At 47.5% G+C, this 22,758-nt stretch overlaps 7 protein-coding genes across 7 annotated transcripts; 2 read left to right on the top strand and 5 right to left on the bottom strand.

The window, feature by feature from the left end:
* Nucleotides 1-514: 514 nt before the first annotated feature.
* Nucleotides 515-5,137, bottom strand: LOC117146819. The gene is made up of 2 exons (XM_033313373.1): nt 4,471-5,137; nt 515-4,057 (listed from the first exon to the last, which is right to left on the bottom strand). Exon 2 carries the CDS (start codon nt 4,042-4,044, stop codon nt 1,225-1,227), a length of 2,820 nt encoding a protein of 939 aa, XP_033169264.1. The 5' UTR covers nt 4,045-4,057; nt 4,471-5,137; the 3' UTR covers nt 515-1,224.
* Nucleotides 5,138-5,244: 107 nt separating this feature from the next.
* On the bottom strand, nt 5,245-5,750 carry LOC117146822. Its single transcript, XM_033313376.1, has one exon. It carries the CDS (start codon nt 5,634-5,636, stop codon nt 5,313-5,315), a length of 324 nt encoding a protein of 107 aa, XP_033169267.1. The 5' UTR covers nt 5,637-5,750; the 3' UTR covers nt 5,245-5,312.
* Nucleotides 5,751-5,885: 135 nt separating this feature from the next.
* LOC117146821 (uncharacterized protein C1orf131) lies at nt 5,886-6,661 on the bottom strand. The gene has a single exon (XM_033313375.1). It carries the CDS (start codon nt 6,558-6,560, stop codon nt 6,012-6,014), a length of 549 nt encoding a protein of 182 aa, XP_033169266.1. The 5' UTR covers nt 6,561-6,661; the 3' UTR covers nt 5,886-6,011.
* Nucleotides 6,662-6,720: 59 nt separating this feature from the next.
* LOC117146820 lies at nt 6,721-7,615 on the bottom strand. Its single transcript, XM_033313374.1, has one exon. It carries the CDS (start codon nt 7,536-7,538, stop codon nt 6,927-6,929), a length of 612 nt encoding a protein of 203 aa, XP_033169265.1. The 5' UTR covers nt 7,539-7,615; the 3' UTR covers nt 6,721-6,926.
* A 138-nt stretch (nt 7,616-7,753) lies between these two features.
* Nucleotides 7,754-10,888, top strand: LOC117147358 (mannosyl-oligosaccharide glucosidase). The gene is made up of 2 exons (XM_033314222.1): nt 7,754-9,524; nt 9,590-10,888. Exons 1-2 carry the CDS (start codon nt 7,871-7,873, stop codon nt 10,483-10,485), a joined length of 2,550 nt encoding a protein of 849 aa, XP_033170113.1. The 5' UTR covers nt 7,754-7,870; the 3' UTR covers nt 10,486-10,888.
* A 55-nt stretch (nt 10,889-10,943) lies between these two features.
* On the bottom strand, nt 10,944-15,896 carry LOC117147359 (transmembrane protein 68). The gene is made up of 4 exons (XM_033314223.1): nt 15,228-15,896; nt 14,979-15,117; nt 11,725-12,391; nt 10,944-11,660 (listed from the first exon to the last, which is right to left on the bottom strand). Exons 1-4 carry the CDS (start codon nt 15,271-15,273, stop codon nt 11,541-11,543), a joined length of 972 nt encoding a protein of 323 aa, XP_033170114.1. The 5' UTR covers nt 15,274-15,896; the 3' UTR covers nt 10,944-11,540.
* A 269-nt stretch (nt 15,897-16,165) lies between these two features.
* Nucleotides 16,166-21,534, top strand: LOC117147357 (kinesin-associated protein 3). The gene is made up of 9 exons (XM_033314221.1): nt 16,166-16,530; nt 16,951-17,068; nt 17,874-18,039; nt 18,093-18,407; nt 18,473-18,609; nt 18,673-18,861; nt 18,924-20,399; nt 20,475-20,731; nt 20,794-21,534. The coding sequence occupies exons 1-9, from the start codon at nt 16,217-16,219 to the stop codon at nt 20,936-20,938; spliced, it is 3,117 nt and encodes a 1,038-aa protein (XP_033170112.1). The 5' UTR covers nt 16,166-16,216; the 3' UTR covers nt 20,939-21,534.
* The last annotated feature ends 1,224 nt before the right edge of the window (nt 21,535-22,758 follow it).

Here is a 22,758-nt window from a genome sequence, read left to right as displayed (position 1 = left end):
CATTTTCTCAAACGAATTTTCCGAAAAAGCGCATGGAAAACTACTTTACTGCAATCTATTTCATTTCTAGTGAAAATGCTCTCTCTAACGATATTTGCTTTACAATTTGAATGTAATTCAAGCACTTTTGGAATTAAATACCAAAGTTATCGATAAATATCGTTTAATTTGAATACTTATTCAAAACCAAATATTTATTGTAGTTTAACAAAAATAGCATTTCCATTACATAAAACATGTAGAATCGAAAACTACAGCTATATTTAACTCTTTATTCTATTAATTTACCATATAATTGTGTATCATAATTGAAGAGCTTCCTGTTTAATAGTAGAGTCTTTATCCTTTTCCTGGAAACTTGACCAAGGAAACTCATCCATCCATCCACTTGAAGCCTGCGTTCCTTTTATTCCTTCTATCGCTTTTCCCACGGAAATCTCCAGCGTTGGCCGCCGTTTATTTATAGCTGCCCGATTTCCAGATAACCCCGCCCGCCATTTATCACGCTATGGCGCTCGTTATTTAAATCAGTTTTCGCTTTTATTTGTATGCTCTGAATTGGGATCACTTAGATATACACTCGACTAACTTACTGGCTAGTCCTCCACGCGGGCGTAGGCACATGTACGCCCGGTTTTATATTATTAAATCGACCACGATAATAGCAATTTAAAAAAAAAGGAGGCGAAGGGGGGCTATGTAATCCAACGCACTTAAAATTAAAATCATAATTGATATACCTCGACCACCCGGAAGTTCGCAATCACTTCGAGAGTTGGGCGAGCATTTTACGATTAATTGTTTTCTTTAGTTTAGTTTATATTACATAGATACATCTGCTTTCTGTATTTATGTATGTCCGTCCGCTGTTTAGAATATACGAGATATATATATGCATATATGTATATACATACATATAAATATATATTTATATATACGTGTATAAATATATATTTATATACATATATATAAATATATATAAATTTACGCTACACTAGCTATTAAAACTAAGTTAATGGTTTTACAAAAAAAAAACTTGCATCCGTTTTAATACAACTACTGCATAAAACGAATTATCGAGTGTCCGCTTTGTTTGTTTGTGTTTGTGGGTGTGGGTGTGTGTGTGTAGGGGGAGGGGGATGGGCAGGGGAGTGCTGTGTGTGAATTATTTTTACAATGTGATACGTGCTCTTCATGTGGCCACCGTGGACCAGGACTCCACGCTCACTTGGCGTTGACCAGCTCGACAATATTGCTGCTGATCGATAGGCGATCGACGACGTCCAGCAGGATCTCCACATCCTTGATGGTGGCAACCGTCTCGGGTGCGCCCAACAGATTTACATGCTTGCCATCGATGTTCGCATAGAAGCACTTGTTCTTGAAGATGACGGCCCGATCGTAGGGCACCCGACACTTGTTCTTGTCGGCGACGGCGCGCCGGAAGAGCACGCACGACGGCTGGTACTTGTGGCGGTCCTCCTCGGGTATGTTGTACGCCTTGAGATCGCCCGTAAAGATGGTCATTGTCTGGCGGGGCATCACCGACGGCGCAACCTTGTACAGCGTCACCTTGCTGGTCCATTTGCCCGATGGCACCCTAATCCGTGACGCCACATTGGCCAGCTTGACCAGCGCCAGCTCCAGGCAGGTGCTCTGCTGGCGCGTCACCTTCGGCGACGTTTCCCTGTCCGTGCTAACCACATTCCACGTCTCGTAGCAGGTGATCTTCTTCACCACACGGCCATCCTCCTCGTGAAACGTTGTGGTCTCGGGCGGAAAGTATTTCGGACTGTTGGAATCGTCGCCACCGCCGGTGGGCAATATTTCGCGCAGCGTTGTCTGCTCCTTGTCGCGCTGCTGCTCCTGCTGCAGCAGCAAATGGTTCTCCTTGCTGCGACGCTGGGGAAGCACGCTCGGCTTCTTGAACACCGTCTGGACATCGTTATCGGCCAGCAGATTGCTCAGCCTCCGGTTCGCAATCCGCGCATTCACCGACGACGCTGTCGTGGACAGCACATTGCGCCGATTGTTGTTCAACTTGTTGACCGCGGATGCTGCTGGAGCGGCCGCCGCCGACGACGCCACCGTTGTCGTCGTCGTCACCTGCTTGGGCTTGGCATTGGCATTGGCATTCTTACGGGTCACAATAGATACCGGTATATTATCGATATCGAAATCGAGATCTGGATCCGGATCGTCCTCTTCGGTGTCGATGTCCGTGGGACAGAGCTCCTTGCCCATGCTCATCAGCGGCTTCATCGACTGCGTCTTCTTGCCCATTTCCGCGTTGAGTATCCTGGGCCGGGGCTTGGACAGTTGACTCTGGATATGCACGGGTCCCATTTTGGTATTGACACTACTGTTGCTGGCCAGGATCTTGATGCGCTTGGCCTGATTGCCCGCCGTCGTGTTGTTTTGATTCACAGCAGCGGGCAGGGATTTCTGTGTGTTGTTGACAGTGATGGATTTCTTATCGCCGGCACCCGAATGGCCGGTGCCGATATTCTTGGTACGGGGCCTGCCCAAAGCGACCTTTTTGATTGGATTAACGCCGGCTGCGGAGGCCATAGCAGTGTTTGATCTGGAAATGAGCACATCGTCCTGATTGATAATGTCATCGATGTTCACAATGGTGAATGTGGGCATATCCTCCGATTCGGAATCGTTCTTCGCATCATTGCTATTGCCGCCCTTGCCACCACCACCGCCAGTTGAGCGCGTTGCGGACGTGGATCTGATCGAATTCGAATTGGAGTTCGCCAATGAGTTAATCTTATTACTGCTGCCGCGTCGCTGTGGCAGCATCCTGGCTGACACACTGCCCGCCTGGCCCACCTTGGGTCGCGCCGTGCTCGCACTTTGCGCGCTCATCTTGCTGGTGGCGCCATTCACCACGGCGGGTCCGCTGCGCTGCTGGGAGCCGCCCGAGATGATTATGCGCTTGCGTGGCACAGGACTCTCGTTTTCGCTAGTGTCCATTTTGCGTTTGGCCGTGGCGGACGCAGTGCGCTTGTCCGTGCCCGATCCGTCTGTCATGCTGGCATTGCTTTTGGCCATATTCGTGGCCATTGTGCGACGCATCTGGTGCAGGCTAGTGGACGCAGTGCGGCCGCTGCTCGAATTTATGGATATCTTCGGTGTGGCGCCGCTGTTGGAAGTCAGATTGCCGGCGCTGGTCGCGCTGGCATTGGCATTGACATTTTTCGCCTTCGGTGGACGTCCACGTCCACGCTTGACGGGCGGCTGCTTGCGTCGCAGCTCCTGCTCGTACTCGGCCTCGCTTATATCGTCGTCGTCGTCCTCGTCGGACTTGTGCAGCTGCGGATTGAAGGCGGCGTCCGCCACTTCGTCATCATCGTCCTCATCGAGTTCCATCATATCGCTGATTTCATCGTCGTTCGAAAACAGACGCTTGGTCCGCCTGCCGCGACTGCCGATGGACTGGCCACCGCCATCGGACAGGGCGGTCACGTACTTTGGCGTCACTATATCCTCGCTGAGATACTTTGGATTCGGTTTGATCGATCGGCGCGAACGAGTGGCCGCAATGGTGGGCGGCGGACTCGCCGATATACGCTTGCTGGACACCATTTTGAACATCTTGGGCGTCTCCGCTTGAATCGATCGCCGTCGCTGTGGCTTGACCAGACCCAGCTTGTGGCTACTAATGGACAGGTGATGACTGCTGCCTCCCAGCAGCACATTGCCGCGTCGCTTGGCCAGATTGCTGGATTGCTGCTCCTTGACGGCCGACTCCCTGATGAGCTTGGAACGCGCCGATGGCGGCGATGATGATGGCGATAACGCTGCTGGCTTCACAGCGTGCCTGGTCCGCGGAGTGAGCTTCTCCTGGACGACGGATTGACGTCTTGTGCGGGTCCCTCGCAGCTCCTGCTGCACCTCCCCTTGGGTATCCCTCCTTTTCAGTTGGCCGGCTGGCGTGCCTTTACGCAAAGACGGCTCCTCGTGCAGATTCCTCACGTAGACAATGCAATTACGTGTCTTGACGCTTTCAGCTGCCTCTTTTTTTCCAGCTCGCATCTTTCATGGGTAGCTGGAATCGTGGGTAAGAGGCGGAATGGATTATTAGCTACATTGTGACCATATAGGATGAGTACAGTGGATCGTGGCTAGCGGGATCGTGTGATTCACCCATATGCAATTAGTAATTTTTTCCAAATGATGCAATGGAAATTGGAAATTCAAGTACGCGGCATTATTGGAATGTTACAACATTGCACACGTATCGCCTAGCCAGGGCCCACTGTATTCCACTGATATGTGTGTAATGTACTCTGGCAACTCTAGCGCCTATTTTCGTCACTTTTTCGCGCGCCAGTCGTTGCACACACACATGCACACGCAGGCACACACACGACATACATAGAGCTACATGCACACACACACACACATACGTAGGAATATGGAGCGATGAGAATATCGTTTGATTGAAATTCAGCAACTTACCTTCGAAAATCGCTTAACATTTTCTCGGGCGTTTAGATTGCCTTCAATTTAATCGCACTTTTCGCTGGCACTTTCACAAGCCCGCGCTCTCTCTTTCGCTTATTGTTCTCTCACTGCAACTCTGCTGCTGCTGCTGCTGCGGATGGCCACTCTTAATGGGCAACTGTTTTTTTATTTTCTTCCTTTTTGGGCAAGAGATTGCCTATTGCTATTTCGGTTGTTTTCAAAACGCCAGAATGCACAACACAATAACAACAACCGAACCGAACAACTGAGCTGCTGCACAGAAAGCAGAACAGAAAAAGTGGTGGCAATGGTGGCGGAACAAGAAAAAAAATTATAAATGCGAGGAAACGAGAAAGAGTGAGAGGAGCAACGCAACCAGGTGGCAACGCGCGATGGCGATGTTTTTCTACCCAACTGTACCACACACACACATGCACGGCGGCCCTGTGTGTTTTTACTTTTCTCGAGGGCCTTTTTCGGCGTTTTGCACGCGAAATTCCACGCGATCGACGACACAAATCGTTTGGCTCGACTGCAACTGCAACAGCTGAATGTGCGCACCAAATTGTATTTGCTTTCTGACACGATTATCACGATTACGATTCGCGCGCTCGAAATGATTTGCTGTCGATGGAAAAATGGAACTGGAAAGAGAGGGGAGGGTTGCTGCGCTTCGGTGTTGTAAAGCGTCGGTCGGTCGGTCGGCCAGTGCTGCAGAATGTCTGACAGCCCAGCTGGACCGACGGCCACAGATTGGTTAACCACCGATTTCCTAATTCTCAGCTTTCCTCTTTAATTGGCATTTCTTTTATTTAACATCAACAATTGGTCTATATCTACTTGAGGGCCGAGGGCTGTGGGCAGCGGTACTTGGCCATCTCCACCTCCGCCTCGGCGTAGCTGAAGCGATTGAAGCTGTAGTATTCGGGCACCTTGTAGCCACCGGTGGCGGAGGCACCTGGTCCGACGGGTCCGCTGCTCGGCTTCACGCAGTTGCTGGTCAGTCCCACAACCGATGGCGAGGATGCGCCGCCCGATGACGAGGATCCAGCTGGCGATCCTGGAGCGCTGGGTCTGCCGCCGCCGGAAACGGGTCCGCCCTTGATTTGGCTGTAGCAGCGGCTGAGGGCTGGGCGCAGGGCACGTGAGGGCGAGAACATGTTGCACTGGATGGCTGCTGGCTAGCTTGCAGCTTTTAATTCGCAAAAATAATTCACGTAATCACGTATCAACAAAGAGGACGTGTTGGGTAACGCGGAAAGTGCGCTTATTGGCGAGAAATATGGCAACGCAACTTGCAAGCGAAAAGCTGCCACCTGGCCGCAAAAATATGCACTAAATTAAGTGGTCATATTTTAAATTGGTTTAAATATTTAAATTGTTATTTATACAGTTAAAGATGCTGGCACTGCTGGTATAGTTATTTATTGCCTAACTTAAGCCTGACGTTAGGGCTAGAAAAGGAATAGATTTTTAAGCAATGCCATCCTTTGACTAAGCTAGTTTTAGTATTAAACTAAGAGCTAGGTAAACAACTATTTTCTCGTCTTAAACTTGGGCTGCGCCTTGCCGTAGTGCTGATCGATGTGCGAAACGGGCGCGCGCTTCTTGTCGTTGCGCTCCTTTTGCGATTTTGTGCGGCATTTGACGCTGGCGGCGCCCGTTTGATTTTTGCCCAACTGATGGAACTTCTTGCGCTCCTCGCGAATATTCTTCAGCCGCTGGCGTTCGTCCTTCAGCTCCTTGTAGTTCTTCGAGGCCTTCTTCAGCGGCTTGGCGCCCAGCTTGACCAGCTGAAACATTTCCATTTTGGTCTTGTTTTTGATCACACGCTGGTTTTTGATCGCAAAATTGAGCACCTCGTGGCGCGCCTTCTTAATGTCGAATTCGGGATTCAGTTCGATGCCGCCCTCCTTGGTTTTGTGCGACTTTTGGGCGCCGTCGTCCTGCTTTTTTGCTCCACTTTTCGATGAAAACTGCGGTTCGTGGAAGACGTGTGCCTGGAATTCGCTGTTCTCCTGCTTCTGCTGCAGTGCCAACGCTGCTCGCGTGGGCACCGGCTTGAAATCAGCGCTGACGTTCATTATGCAGTCAGTTCTCTGATTATTTTTTAGCAATAATAGTGAAAAGTAAAATCAAAATATTGAATGCACATGTACAGTGCCAAAAATGTACTAATTCTCACTTAGCGCCTCGGTCTATCTGGCAGCGCCGATTGTCATGCTTGTTGTTTGTAAGGTGGCGCGTTTAATATGTTTGTTACGTCACAAAATCAATTTATTCGAAAATACGTTTAAAAAAAAACTGCTTAATTTGGAGGGTATTGCTATTTACTAAGTATACAATTTCTTTACATGCTCTCATTAATTTGTAAAATGTCGTACTTATTAAAAGCATAATAAGATCTTACTGAATGGTCAACTGAATATTAAAACTAAATTTTGAGTATATTAAAAGACATTGATTTTACTCAACTTTCTATTGATTTCTGAGTCCGAATCCTCCGACCAAAAATCATCTGGCAAACAAATCGCATTCCAGCCCATGGCGTCCGCATCCCCAGCGATGGAATCCTGCTCATCCAGTTGGTTGAAGGGACTGGCATTCAAAGGACCCGTCCAACTCGGGACGCGACTAACTGGCGGTGGAATCAGACATTCGAAATCCTTTTTCCGATACCTCCGAACCTTCAGATTGTTTTCTGCGTTGGGCACTTGCGACACAGGCTCCTCCTCCTCGTCGTCGTCGGGCGATGAAGTGGAATTGGGCACATTTACGATGTAGCTGATGGGGTCCAGGCGGATCCCTATGGCTTTCTGGGAGGATCGGCTGTGTGGACGCGGCAGGTGGGGATTGCCCTCTCGATGTCGCCATACGGCTCTATTTTCCGTCTTCAGCCTCCCGTTTGCCGACCTGCCGCCATTGATGACGCTCCTCGTGGATATCTTCACCGGGGGCGACTTCCTCCTGGCGGCCAGCTTCTTGGGATGCGGAATCTTGAAGCGACCATTCGCGTAATCATTGCGCGGACTGACGAAGATTCCAGCCAAATATTTAAGCATTTTCCCAAAAAAAGGTTACTTAGAATTTAAAATGAATGCAAGCGACGCATAAGCTTCGATTTGACTTGTTACGATCGTGAAATGTGACGGAAAAATGATTTGTTACAAAATTTGGAGAACAAATTTAGCAAATTATTAATTTATGATTTTCAAAAATTACTATATAGCTGGGACACAAACCCTTGTCATTCCACATAGAGAATAGTTGAAACCAGTTTGCGACGATCCGGCAACGCAGCGCAGATCGAAATAAAAAAGAAAACAATGCGCTGGCAAGAAAATTGAAGCAACAACAAAAAGCCGATAAAGCAGAGCCAAGGGACAAGCGCACAATGGCCAGGAACACGGGCAGCTCCTCGGGCTCCACGCCCGCTGCATCCTCATCCGGATCGAGCGCAGCAGCAGCGGCGGCGGTGGCAGCGGCAGCAGCAGCGGCATCCAATGCCAAACAGAAGCAGCGCAGCCCGCGTTTCAGTTTATCCTCGAATTTGATCCTGGACAAATGGAAAACGATGATCGGCTGCGTTTGCCTGGCGATAGCCTCGTACTTCGGCTATCTGGGCTACCTGGAGACGCGCGTGAACACGCCCTTCGATCACCAGAAGATGGTGGTGCATGCCGGCCTGGAGCAACCGGATCGCTACTGGGGCTCCTACCGTCCGTTGACGTACTTCGGTATGAAAACGAGGGATCCGCACTCCCTGGTCATGGGCCTGATGTGGTATACGCCCAGTAATCTGGGCCCCGGTGGCCAGGGCATTCGGCACTGGTGCGAGCAGGGCGATAAACTGGACTCGTACGGCTGGACGCATCACGATGGCCGCAGTTTCGGCGTCCAAGAGATCCAGGATCTGCCCTTCGAGCTGAAGACCTCGTTCGTTAAGTATCCGGAGGGCAAGCAGTACGGCGGCGATTGGACTGCGAGGATATCGGTGAGGAATACGACAAGGGCGTGGGACAAGAGCATCTCGCTGATCTGGTACGTGGCATTGGATGAGCGCACCAATGGGCACATTAAGTACGTGTCGGACGACAAGAGTCCGGAGCCGGGCGTCTATGGCGAAGCGCAGGGCCTGGGCGAGTTCCAAGTGCGTTTCCATGCCGTCAAGGGCAAGATCCTGCACAAATCCTATCTCAGCACGGTGGCACCGTCGCTGGCCAAGCTCAAGGATACGCTCTTCTCGCACTTCCGCGCCTTCGCCGACAAGCGGGGCAATCGCTTCATCGGCCTGCCCGGCGAGATAGTCTCGCAGAATGGCCTGCCCTCCTCCAATCCGGAGCCCAATTTCATAGCCATACAGATAACGGCGGAGGTGGACTTCACCCTGGACATCACGTACCAGTCGACGTCGGGCTTCTCGCTGGGCGAGTCCATACCCAAGCCGCCGACGGGCCGAGCCTATCAGGATTCTCTGCAGGCGAAAATAGCCCAGTTTGAGCAGCGTTTCGAGGATCGATTCCAGCTGAAGCAGAAGGGTCACTCGCCGGAGGAGGTGCGATTCGCGCGCAACGCATTCAGCAATCTGCTGGGCGGCATTGGTTACTTCTACGGCTCCAGTCGCGTGCAATCGGTGTACACGAAGAATCCGGTGCCCTACTGGAAGGCTCCACTGTACACGGCCGTGCCGTCGCGTAGCTTCTTTCCCAGGGGCTTCCTCTGGGACGAGGGCTTCCACGGCCTGCTGATCAGTGCGTGGGACGTCGACATCGAGCTGGACATCATATGCCATTGGTTCGATTTGCTCAACGTGGAGGGCTGGATACCCAGGGAGCAGATCCTGGGCGTTGAGGCGCTGGCCAAGGTGCCCGAGGAGTTCGTAACGCAACGGAATAGCAACGCCAATCCGCCGACGTTCTTCCTTACGCTCAAGAAACTGCTGACCAGCCACCGGGCGGAGTTGTCGCAAAACGGAAGATTGGCCACGCTGGAGCGGCTGTATCCGCGTGTCCAGGCCTGGTTCAATTGGTTCAACACCACGCAGAAGGGTAAGTCACCAAGCCACCTGCCATCGCTTTCTATGTGGCGTCTGCTAACTACTGCTCCATTCCAGGTGAGGTGATGGGCACATATTTGTGGCGCGGCAGGAACGCGACCACCATGCGCGAGCTGAATCCCAAGAGCCTGTCCTCCGGCCTGGACGACTATCCGCGCGCCTCGCATCCCACGGACAAGGAGCGTCACCTGGACCTGCGCTGCTGGATTGCCCTGGCCGCCGGTTTGATGGCCGAGCTGTCCACGCTGCTGGGCAAGGACGATGCCAAGTACTACGAGACGGCATCGTACTTAACGGACAATGTGCGTCTGAATCGGCTCCACTTGGCGCCGTACAGCGAACAGTACGCCGACTGGGGCCTGCACACGGACCAGGTGAAGCTGAAGCGTCCGCCGTCCATGGCGCCGCAGCAGCAGCAGCGGCATCATCACCAGCACTACCAGCTGCCCGAGATGCGACGTGTGACCGGCGAGGCGCCGACCTATCAGTTCGTGGACAGCGCCTTTGGCTATGTTAGCCTGTTTCCGCTGCTGCTGGAGCAACTGGATCACGATTCGCCGTATCTGACCAAGTTGCTAAACGATCTGCGCGATCCGGAACAGCTGTGGACCAACTACGGTCTGCGTTCGCTGTCGAAGAGATCGCCATTGTATATGCAACGCAATACGGAGCACGATCCGCCGTATTGGCGCGGGCCCATCTGGATTAATATCAACTACTTGGCGGCCAAGGCGCTGCATCACTACGGCAAGATCGATGGACCGAATGCGGCGCTGGCGCGTCAGATTTACGCCGAACTGCGCGACAATCTGGTGGGCAACATCCTGCGGCAGTACAAGCGCAGCGGCTACTTGTGGGAGCAGTACGATGACACCAGCGGCGAGGGCAAGGGCTGCAATCCGTTCACCGGCTGGACGGCCACCGTCGTCCTCCTGATGGCCGAGCAGTTCTAGATCCCGCTTAACCGGTTATCAGCCTGCCAAAAACTGCTGTGAGTTCCTCAACGAACGATCCTGTCCCGGATTCCTTGCGAAGATCAATGCGTTTGGAATAGTTGGGTGCTTCAACCACAAACATTTGGAGTACCAAATAAATTTACTTAAATTGTAGCTAAACTATGGAAGATCATCTGTGGAGATTCTTTTGTTATCCCAAAGATTTATGGCTCGCTGTGGTCCTAAGTAGTTTGTTTCAATGTTAGTGTGCTATAAGATATTTGATTGTAAGCTTGAAAAACAACCCATCTATTCCCAGTTAGCAATTCCACGCTCCAGTTTGCTGTACGATACTTAAGATACTGGGAATGCAAAGTAATCATTTCTCCTAGCGTTAAATAGACGAATTTTAAAATGACAACCAGTGTGGAGTTTTATTTAAGTAACTACTACTAAACCATTTGCAATGCAAGTTGATTCAGTTGATTCCACTTTTATTCCATAGATCTAATGAAAATTCCTGTCGCTGGGAATACTCCGGTGTTATAGCTATATTATACAAGATTTCCTTAACTATATAGTACACACACACACACACTCACAGGCTGATGATACATACACACATGTAAATCGTCTTTCTTTCTACTGTTGCATTAAAAAAGGTACAAAAAATGATATACCTAATGGAAAACTAGCGACATAATTGCTTAGTGTGAAGAAGTCTACATTTATGCTAAAAGGAAAGCAAAGGTAGGTAGGGAAAGTGGTCAAGTGGCACGTGTCTCCGTCGAGGAGACACTCCGCATGCATATACAAAAAACATTTAGCTGGAGGATGCAGTTCCTCTTTGTTCGCTGCTCGACTAATCGAATCACTCATACTCGAGCCACACAGCTCGTCCGGATCGCATTGAACTCGAAGGCAAAGTTCTGGGGAGGCATTTACAAAGTGAGATATATGCATATATGGCGCTGCCCACACACCCATAGCATGAAGTACATGGAACAAAGTCTTTTGTATGGCCAGGACCAAGCTCAATCTGTTAATCTCTCTATGCGCTAAACGACCATGGATCACTCCTCCTTCCGCCGGACGCGTCGCCTGAACGTGGGCAGTCGATCCAGCAGGGCCAGCAGGATGCTGCCTGGCAGGCGCTGGTGCTGATTGATCAGATCCTCGATGGCCGTGGCCACCTGCGGGGAATGGAAACGAGCAGCGCATTAGCCAGGCAATAAGTGTATATCTATCGAATGTCACCTTGATTTGCAGATCCTGCGGCGTTAGGTTCTCATCGTAGGGTATGGGCTTGCCCAGATACGTGCGAAACTTGACGGGAAAGCCGCCGTAGATGGGATACACCGGTATGCGCACCTTGTTGTACAGTCGCATGAAGAACGTACGAAAGATGCCCACCTGGCGGAAGCCCTCGCGCAGATTCTGCGTGAAGCAGGGAATGATCGGCGCCTTCGCCTCGATGGCCACCTTGGCGAAACCGACACGATTGCGCCACAACAGCTCGTAGTAGTGATCGCCGAACTGTGCCTCATAGACGCCGCCCGGCGAGATGGCCAGCAGATTGCCGTCCCGCAGTATGCTCACGCACGACTGCACCGTGCCGGGACTGACGTGAAATGCCTCCGAGATGGTGCCCCAGCCGGGCAGCTTGAACAGGAAGCGATCGCCGATCGTGTAGATCAGACGCTCGCGCTGCAGCAACATTCGCGAATTCAGGTAGTACATGTCGATGGGTATGGCGCCATGGTAGTAGACAATCAGCGCCGGTCCCTCCTGCGGCACGTTCTCCAGTCCGATCACCTCGTAGCCATGATAGATCCGAGCATGTGCATCCCAAATGGCGGCCACGATCTTGCGGCCCACTCGCCAGAAATTGCGATCGCCCTGCACGGCGCGCATTATCACCTGCCTGGAAGGAAGATGCAAGATCAACTATACTAACTGGCATAAACAATTACATATAAATTATAGTATATAAATTATTATTATAGTTTATAAATAAAGTATATAAATCTTTGGTTTTTGGAAAGTATCTGAACTTAAGCTCCGGTATAAACCCTTGGTTAACTGAGTGATATCGCATCATATGCCTGATATATCAGGAATATGTATATATATATATATTTCCATATTCTGCAGCCGATCGAGGGTGAAAACTAAAGTTCGGGAAGGTCATTCCAGTTTCGGCCAGCTCTCTTAATTAATTTGGCATTCGTTGTCGGAACAAGCGGGCACTGATAATTATGTTTAAATTTAGTTTGCCTGTCCGCAGGTGTTATCAGCACAAGATGGTCGTGTCTCTCCATATCAAATAACTTATAAATCAATATATATATAAACAGAGTTCGCCTCACCTTGGCAAAAAGAACTGCGTTTAGTGGGCCGCTGATAACAGGGTTCATTCACGAATCTTTTGGCCCCTTGGCGACCAAAACAAAGTCGCTGGGGAATCGCCAAGAATGCCCCAGTCATATCAGCCAATTAATGTACATATATATATTATATATATAAAGATATTGCATTACTTTAGTGATTTAACGCGATAATCTCTGGATGTCATTACTTTCTACGGATATCAAGGTCGCGCTGGGCAATTTCGTAACTCTTAAAACGATGGTATAATTATCGTGGCACATAAAAAAAAAGAGAGAACATCGTTTATGCATCGTCAAGTTTTTATCTCGGAACTTGTCCAAGTGGAGCGATTAAACCAGCGGCAAAGAGCTCCAACAGCTAATTGCATTCGATTCAATGTGGCTCCATAATTCCCGTGATTACGCCCCATATACCCAGGAAGCGGGGGGAGGGGGGTAGGGGTCAACTGATAGCCACCGGCACAGTAAAGCCTGTCGGTTGAACAACGCAATACAATGCCAGACAGCCAAAAAGAAACTGGCTTGTTTCTAATCGAATCGTAATGAAAATAAAGGGCAGTTTTCACTGAGAAAAACACAGCTATAGTTTTGCTCGTTTCTTAATGTAAAATTGGGCACTAAAATTGGTAACTATGCACTATTTAAGCTTTTAATAAAAATAATAAATACTTCCTTTTCATGCAGGCATGTTTAAATAAGCAAATTATCATACAAATATTTATCTTGCAAAATATATGCATTAAAAACGCAATGTTTTGCATGGAATAATATAGAAATGTATATATATTTATATATTATATGCTTGTAATGCATTTTTCAAGCCCAAGTCCGCCATAAAATATAATCTTGTTTGAGCAACGTATTAGCGTCGTTAAATCATGTACTAAATTCCTAAACAAACAGAAGTCGAATGTATTGTATTTACTTAGCCCTCTTGAACTTGGAACTGATATCGAAATCGGGCTAATGCACCGACTTTTCTCCGTGTGCAGTTAGCCCGTGAGCTGCAGAATTCGCTGGCCAATTTAGTTCTAGCCATTAGGGCTTCGCGGCTAATTAGCATGGCCAACCGGTTGGGCATTAGAGAGTTGGAAATGTAGAATAAATAGAAGCACGCCAACACAGGCCACTTCAAGTATATATATGAGTATATATGTACATACATATATATTCATAAGCCGAGTAAAAGTTGGCCGAGTCGATCACCTGCCGTTCGACTTGGCTTTTCATTTTCAGTATCGGTGCAATGGTCGAGGGTGTAATGTTCTTCAGGGGTCAGTGTAGTCAGTGCAGCCCAACCTGGCTATATTCCAACTATATATATACCATCTAGATGGAAATAATTCAAATTTATTCGTATCTAGTGCATCAATCAATCCAGCAAATATCACAGCATAGCTGGAATTTCGAAAGAAGCCTTTTTTAGATCGAAAACAGCAGTTTTTACAACTGAAATCTAAGAACTCAAAAAATTGCTTTAGTTTCAAAAACCTTTTCGAGCTAGAAACAGCATTATTGATTAACACATGTAGATTATTATTATAAGTGCTTATCGTATTTAAGTAAATTTACTTAATTTGCAGAAAACGATCAATTACTGCTGAGCACTTTTTTTTATTATTATTTCGATGATTCAACACATAATCGCAGTTTGTCAAAATGCGAATTTCAGCATTTTGTGAAACAACTGCATAGAGTTGAAATGCATGTGAATATCAGAAGTTTATTTAAAAACAGTGAAAACTAAGCTTAATGCACCAAATTAAGTTTGTTGTTTGCCTTATGGAGTGTGCACTGTATTCCCGTGCTTTGTTTTATCTAGCTTTTTTTGTTGGCAACACTGGCTGCCCCACTCTCTCCCACTCAACGCCCCTCCTCCCATCACCCTCTCTCTTTGTGAGCCCTTTTAATTACAGGTGCAGAGCGGGATGGAAGACGCCGGCTAATAGAGGGGATGGGTGGTTGGAGTGAGTGGGGGAAACTTCGCTCCAAAAGTGCGCGATCAGCATGAGAGAGTTCATTAACAGTTGCAATTGAGCCCGCGAAGCACACTGTAATTGTTGTAATTCCAATTTCCCACCCAACTTATACGCAGCTTTCCAACATTTCCATTTCGCTTACCTGTGCAGCTTGTAGATAAATAGCACCAGGAACGAAATGTAGATGAGGGCCACGAAGACCAACGGCAGCAGAAAGGTGACAATCAGGGGGGTGAGGAAGCGATATAGCCATAGCGAGTAGTCCAGATCGATGTAGGAGGCTAGAATCACAGGGTATGCAGTTGTTGGGAGGCCCATTTGATATGTATGTACATATGTACATAGGTGGGTGGTGCGCCTTATCAGGCGCCAAATATTCGATATTACTCACACAGCAGGGAGTGCAGCGTTTTGTACAAATTCTCCAGAAATTCCATTTTCAGGCGCTGCTCCACCGCATTTGTTGTTCTTGCGCGAGAAGAGAAGCGACCCACCACAACAAAAACACAGAACAAAAAAGTGACAGAAAAAAGAAGGCAAAATACGACAGAACGGAGAACAAAAAAAAAACAACAAAAACAAAAAAAAAAATCAAATCGGTTTGGCCTGATTTTCTACACTTTCTTCGGTTCGCTGTGCGCTTCTCGAATTCTTTTCGCTTCTTCCTGCTTGGCGATTCTTTTAAATGGTCATCGTATCGTGCGTTTCATTTGAATCAGTATTTAGTATTTGCGCCGCTTGAAATGCATTTAATTTGCATGTTATTTGCTATTGTTATTGTTATTGTCAGTCGCGACTGTTTGCTGGTTTGTTTGTTGTGATTTTCCTAGCAGAATGTAAACAATTCGCGGCGCTGCGCTCCGCTCGGCTCACACGCAGTAGAGACAACCGACGCCGTTCGCAGTCAGAAACATTGTGATCGCGCCGCGCTTTTTTTTTGGTTAATAATACTACAAAGTAGCGATTCTTTTATTGTTGTTCCTGCATTTTATTTCATTTCGTTTGCTTTTCTGTTGCTCATCTACGTTATTTGCACCTGGCAACGCCGGCCCAGCTGTTCTGGCTGCAGTCGTTGCCGGACTTTGGTTCTTGGCAGCCAGAACAGAACAGTGATGCTCTCTTGGCTAATCACAGCTTTTTCTAGCCGGACAAGGAAGTTCGATGAACAACAAGGTTTATAACATGTTATGAATAGAAAATTCCCAATTGGAATATAACTGCCAACTTGAGTTTGAACATTCGCTTATTGGGTTGTTATCGATTGAGTTCTATCGATAATTGCCGGGTTCCGTGGCACCATCGATTGTAGCGCCCGAGCGCAGACAGTTGTGCCAGCACTAGCACTTATCGACATTAAATCGGAAGTCGCATTGCAATCGCATGCAATTTGTTTTGTTATTAATTTTCCAAATAATCTCGGGCCTGGTGCTGCTGCCAATTGTGATACACTACGTCTATTACATAATAAATGCGATTGCCGGCGATCTGTGCGAGCAGAAGAGAGCGCAAAGAGAGCAGCAGCTGCAAAGGAGCCCCACTCCGCGCCACCAAAATCGCCACCCCTCGCATCCGCCGCCCACCGAAGAGGAGCCTGTGCTTTCCATAAACAATTTGACAAATTCTAGTCGCTCTCCGCCAGCAGCAGTAACAACAACTGCAATGCAAACAAACGATGACGCCAAGTTTATTAAAAAGTGCGTATGTATGGGATTAGATCGTGCGTGCGTGTGTGCTTATTTGTTTTCATGTGTGGGTGTACAAGTGGCCGAAGAACAAAAGAAATAGCTAAAATACTCGTCATGCGTCAGAAAGAGAGCCACAATCACCTGGCGCTCTCTATTGATTTTCCACTTTGCGTTCACGCTTCCTCCTTTTGTTTTTTGTTATTTGCAACCGTTATTAGTTATTCGTTGGGTTCTCAACGTTGTTGTTCGTTTTAATAAAACAATAGCACACGTTAAGTCAGGCTCAAGAGTAGAACATTCTCCATTGGATTGAAAAATCTATTACCTCATTACGCATTGAACCGCATAATTTATGATTGATCCAACAATTTGTCTCGCTCTCAATCCAAAACGAATGCAACAACAACAACAAACAAACAAAAAACGAAGGAGGTGGAAAGGCGGATCCATTGAACCGCATCCCACGGATAAGGCGCTGATTGTCAACTACCAACTGGAGGCCACCGTCTTCGGGGAGCCCAACAATCCGATGATCGAGGAAAAGAAGGTAAGAACGCACGGTTTCACATCGCTGCACTGGGAGAAAATGCTAGTAAATGTTAGAAAATTGAAGTTGAACCAGCATTGTTAGTATTTCAAAGATGTTGAATGAGATAGAGTATGATAACAACAATCTGTAGCTTAGTTTTTAACTATGTTAGGTTCATAAAACTATAAAAAACGGAAACAAACTTGATCCTTAATCTAATAGTTTGAAAAATCTATCTAGATGTGTACATACATTGCTTATTAGTTTAAATACTAGCAGTCATTGTTCTACAAAAACATCCGAATGAGTGCTTATAAAAGCTACTTCTGTTTCTTCCGGTGTGCCACGAAAAGGGTTAAGGGGCGGGGGGCAGAAGCTGACATTGAGCGGCCCAATCGATAACGCAACAACAACGGGGTCGATGACGGCCTGCGCTCCAAGTAGTGAGTGAAAAATGTAAAACAACAAAAAAAAGATACCCAAAAGCGGTTGGTTGGCCGGGTCTTTAACCTCAATTCACGTTTTTTGGCCGAGCGACAAGCTCATTTTTCGCCGACTGTTCACGACCATAAATACATAGTAAGTCTCTTGTTTTTTTGTCGCTCTTGGCCAGAAATATTGGCGACCATAAAAGTTTTCAGTTCGGTTCACATGCGAAGTGGTTAATTGCCCACTGAAGTGGTCCTAAACTAGTTCCTCAATCTTAAAACAATCTTGGTAATTACTCAATGTTTATAAATAGCAAAATAACAGCAAAAACAATTAGCCTAATAGTACATTATTTCATTCATTACTAATGCATGTATTTTATTTAATCGCTCAGCACTGTCAAAAAATCATACGACTCCGTTCGCTGAACGCCAAAACGGATCCGGCTGCCTTGGCACGAGAAGTGGTGGAGAAGTGCGATCTCATCCACAAGTCCCAGCTGAATGACGTCGAGCAGATAATCTTCTATCTGAAGAATCGCAAGGATAATGCCAGCAATGGTAAGCAGTTCGATTGTGAGCAGAAATCCATACTAACTCTCGGTACCCATTAGATATTCCGGATAACAACACTCACAGCCGGCGATCGGCGGCGCTGCACACCTCGCACACCCGCTCCTCTGCCCGATCGCACAGCAGTGTGGCGGCCATGACCAGCAGCACCGGCAGCGGCGGAGGATCCACTGGAGCTAGCAATGGCGTCTCGAATGCCCTGAGTGCCGCCACACCCACAGCAGATGTGTCCATCAACAATATCGATGAGTATGTGGAGCTGTTGTACGAGGAGCTGGGCGAACGCATCCGTGGCTCGGCCATGATCCTACAGATGGCGAGGAATCCCGATAATCTTGAGGAGCTAGAAAAGAATGGTAAGGACAAGTTTGCAGTTCTGTAGTTATGAACCAAAACCCAATGTACTATTTCATCATTTTAGAAGCCTGCCTCAGCGCCTTGTCACGTGTTCTGCGCGAGGATTGGCGCAAATCCCTGGATCTCTCCACCAACATAATCTACATATTCTTCTGCTTTTCCACATACACCAAGTTTCATCCGCTCATTGTGCAATATAAGGTGGGAACAGAGTTTCTTAATTCAGTTGTAAGCACTGATTTAATCGTTGTTATTTTCTGTCAGATTGGATCGCTGTGCATGGATGTGATTGACTACGAGCTGCGTCGCTACGAGACAATGAGGAATGAGCTGGACGTGCGCAAGCAGCCCAATGGATCCTCCACTCCACACTCGGCGAAGGCCAGCAAGGAGAAGCTGAACCGCAGCACCGACGACTTCCTGGACATCATGAACGAGGAGAAGCCCAAGGAGGTAACTTATCCTTTTAAGTTATTGAGAATCTATCTATAAAATAATCAATAAATCACTCTCAGATGGAGCCGCCGCGTCGTCGCATTCCGGAGCTAAAACAGCGTCCCAAGTCGGGCAATTGGAGCAGCTTTCACGGCTCCATGTCGTCGTCGCTGATCAAGAGTCAGATCCTGAATAGCAGCTATCACGAGTCCCTCTGCGCCGGCGGTTCACCTGGCGGCGATACTCCGACTGTGCCCGCTGAACTGAAGGCCCAAAGCAACGAGTCGCTGGACAGGAATGATCCCAAGGTGAAGAAGGAGGAGATCGATCGGCTGAACAAGCAGCTCAAGATCTTTGCCAAAAAGCAGGAGCAGCTGTTGCGCGTGGCCTTCTACCTGCTGCTGAACATGGCCGAGAATGTTAAGCTGGAGGAGAAGATGCGCCGCAAGCATATCGTTAAGATGCTGGTCAAGGCGCTGGATAGGCAGAATATCGATCTACTCATGCTCGTCAGCACGTTCCTCAAGAAGCTATCGATTGTGGGCGACAACAAGGACGAGATGGGCGCTTTGAACATTGTGGCCAAGCTGCCACGATTGTTCCAGAGCACGCACACGGATCTGGTGCAGGTCACCTTGAAGCTGGTCTTCAATCTCTCCTTTGACGGCGGACTGCGTCGCAAGATGATCGCCGCCGGCTATCTGCCCATGCTGGTGATGTTCATCAACGATGAGAAGCATCACGGCATTGCTGTGAAGATACTCTACCACATGAGCTTGGATGACAAAGTGAAGGGCATGTTCACGCAAACGGAGTGCGTGCAAATGGCCACGGATGCCATAATCCTAAACCTCAATGTTAAAGTCGATCTGGATCTCATTGCCTTGTGCATTAATCTCTCTCTAAATCGTCGTAATGCCCAGATTATGGTGGAGGGCCAGAGATTGCATAGCCTCATGGATCGGGCCTTCAAGTACCAGGATGCCTTGCTGATGAAGTTGCTGCGCAACTTGTCGCAGCACGAGTCCCTGCAGCTGCAGTTCATCGACTATGTGGGAGATCTGGCGCGCATTTTGACCATCTGCGATGACGAGGCCTTTATAGTCGAGTGCCTCGGCATTTTGGGTAACCTGGCCCTCACCGATTTGGATTACTCGCAGATCTTGCAGAACTTCCAGTTGATTCCATGGATTAGACAGATACTGCTGCCGTGCTCCAGAATGGACGACCTGGTGCTGGACACGATTGTTTACTTGGGCACCTGTGCCTGTGACGAGTTGTGTGCCCTGCTCTTCTGCCGCGCCAAAGTGGTTATATCCCTGATCGAGCTGCTCAAAGCCAAGCAGGAGGATGACGAGATTGTGCTGCAAATCATCTTTGTGTTTCAGCAAATCCTGCGGCACGAAAGCACCAGGGAGTACATGATCAAGGAGACGGAATCGCCTGCCTATCTCATCGATCTGATGCACGACAAGAACGAGGAGATCCGCAAGGTGTGCGACTATTGCTTGGACATAATCGCCATAAGCGACAGCGAGTGGGCCAAGCGCATCAAGGTGAGTTGCTTGCCAGCCCAAATATGGCATGTCTCAGTACAAACTGGTTTGTTTCTTCTTGTTGTTACATGGCAGCTGGAGAAGTTCCGCAACCACAATTCGCAGTGGCTGTGCATGGTGGAGTCGCAGCAGGACCAGGACAATGAGCAGGACTACGCCGACCAGGAGGACGAGTGCGACAACGATCTGGACACGTATCTGCGCTCCGAGTACTTGGACAACTGCGATCTCTACAACGACAATGCGGACAATGACAGCAATAGCAACAGCAACCATAGCAACAACAATCCGGCCAGCCCGGCCATGTCCACCTACAGCAGGCCACTGAGCACGTGAGTTTCGCCCCAGTTTCCACTTCGATTTGAGCCTTTAAGTGATTAATCCCATGGTACAGCTATCGCCGCAGCCAGGATCTCGATGATTTGTACAACATGACCTCCAGTTCCAAGTCGCAGGGCTCCAGCGACAACAACTTCATATTCAAGTCGAACAAATCCCTGGACGCCGATGGCCTGCACGAGGAGCTGCTGATGGCTTAAGGGAGGAGCAGGCTAACCCGAAACGATTAAATTTGAATTAAGATGCTTCTGCCGATTGCCCGCCACCCCGTGTACATGTTTAGTCACTCTGCCTATTAACTACCTTCTGCTTGGATTTATTGGATATATATATATATATATATATATATAGACGACACCTTTCACGCTTGTTAGTCAAAGACGTTAAATGATTTTAGCGACGCGGCAACTTTGTACTCAAGACATTCAAATCGAGCAACGGCGCACAGACACTGGTTAGTTTAAGTTTGGTTACTTACTTACTTATTGGTATGGTATTTTTTTATTTGTTATTTATTCATATTTAATTTATTTAAGTGCGATTTATCGCTTAGCTTACCCTTTGGTTGCTCGCTACGCAATTACTGTGCAATAATATCTCACTTAAAGTATTACGTCGAACGTTTTTAGTTTAGTACTTGTTTTAGTTTACCGAACCCAAACTTTTCGTTGTTTCGAATATCTTTACGAACAAAAGTCAAATTGTAATATTAAACAGTGGGCGACAAATGAACAGATAATGAAACGCCGAAGAATATATAAGTTAATAATTACAGTTAATTTGATTTAATTTTGAAGATCGCAAGCGACCGTTTATTGCAATTTATCATTTGAAACTAAAGCTAGTGTACAAAATGTTTCCCTAATTCCCTAGCAATCAAGTCGGCAGCGGCGCAGTTGCGTCGGCCGCGGCGCAGCGGAGTATTGCTGTCGCGCTTAACCGTTCGTTGGCGTTGATGGCAGCGGAGACTATCAGCGGAGAATCAATTGCAGGGCAATAACTCCTCCCCTCTTAATTGACGCTTGTCCTCGAGCGGTCATCATAAGGACGGGACGTTGTTGAGTCGCATCTTTGGTGGGGTGATTCGTGGTGGTTTGGGCACCGCATTAATGGTTTGAATGCCAGGTGTTTATTGTTGCGTGCGTTCGAGGTTTGTGCAACTCGGATGTGTTCTGCATTGACAACTTGATTGCTTTCTATTAAAATGCTGGTTTTACTAGATTACTAATGAATTTATATCTACATATTTTTAGACCATTGGAACCTTTGCAGAAGGCATTGATTCCGTACATTTCGTCTTTAATTGGTAAATTTTATTATTATTCAAATTAAATTATTATTTATTTATTATTATTAGTTTCCTTTACTGATCATGTTTTAAAATATAAGAAATAAGGAATTAACTGATTCAATATGGAGATTTTAATGACATACAAATTTTAGTTCCGTTGTGTAAAGCGAGAACGTGTGAAAGTTTTAACATTTATTTGACCGTCAAGGCAGAAATCGGTATATTGTTTTCAGGTAGGCTACTGATCTCATTCAATTTAAACTCGCTCCGCAGAAACGCATTCACAACGCAATCTCTTATTTCACGAGCCCAATCTAATTCTGCAAACCTATGGCCAACTCATCTGTCAAAGTCGAATCGTTTCAAATTTAATTCTGTGTTCTCGTGGTTACGTTAATCAGTATGTTTAATGTTTCTATGTTCTACTTGTCTATCGATGTGGCCACAGTAATTATTCTGAAAGCAATCATGATCTTATGTTACTTTTATGTACTAATTTCCCTGATTCTGTTAATATTGTGGTACTTCGGTCTTCCTTAACTAGTTCCTTCCTAAATCTACTTGATAACTTAGAACCTAATCTTGTATTAACCCTAACGAAAATTTCTTGCCCTTTGATATAGGTCTTTATGGGCTTTCTTGTCCGGTTGTGGTATTCCATGTCAGTTTCCTGTTTTTGCCTAAGTCGGTCTATATTGTCCAGTCTAGCTTGTTCATATTTTTCTGGAG

The sequence above is a fragment of the Drosophila mauritiana genome, chromosome X (assembly GCF_004382145.1).
Source record: "Drosophila mauritiana strain mau12 chromosome X, ASM438214v1, whole genome shotgun sequence".
NCBI lineage: Eukaryota > Metazoa > Arthropoda > Insecta > Diptera > Drosophilidae > Drosophila > Drosophila mauritiana.
The sequence above is the reverse complement of the archived record's forward strand: the minus strand, read 5'-3'. Positions and strand labels throughout refer to the sequence as shown.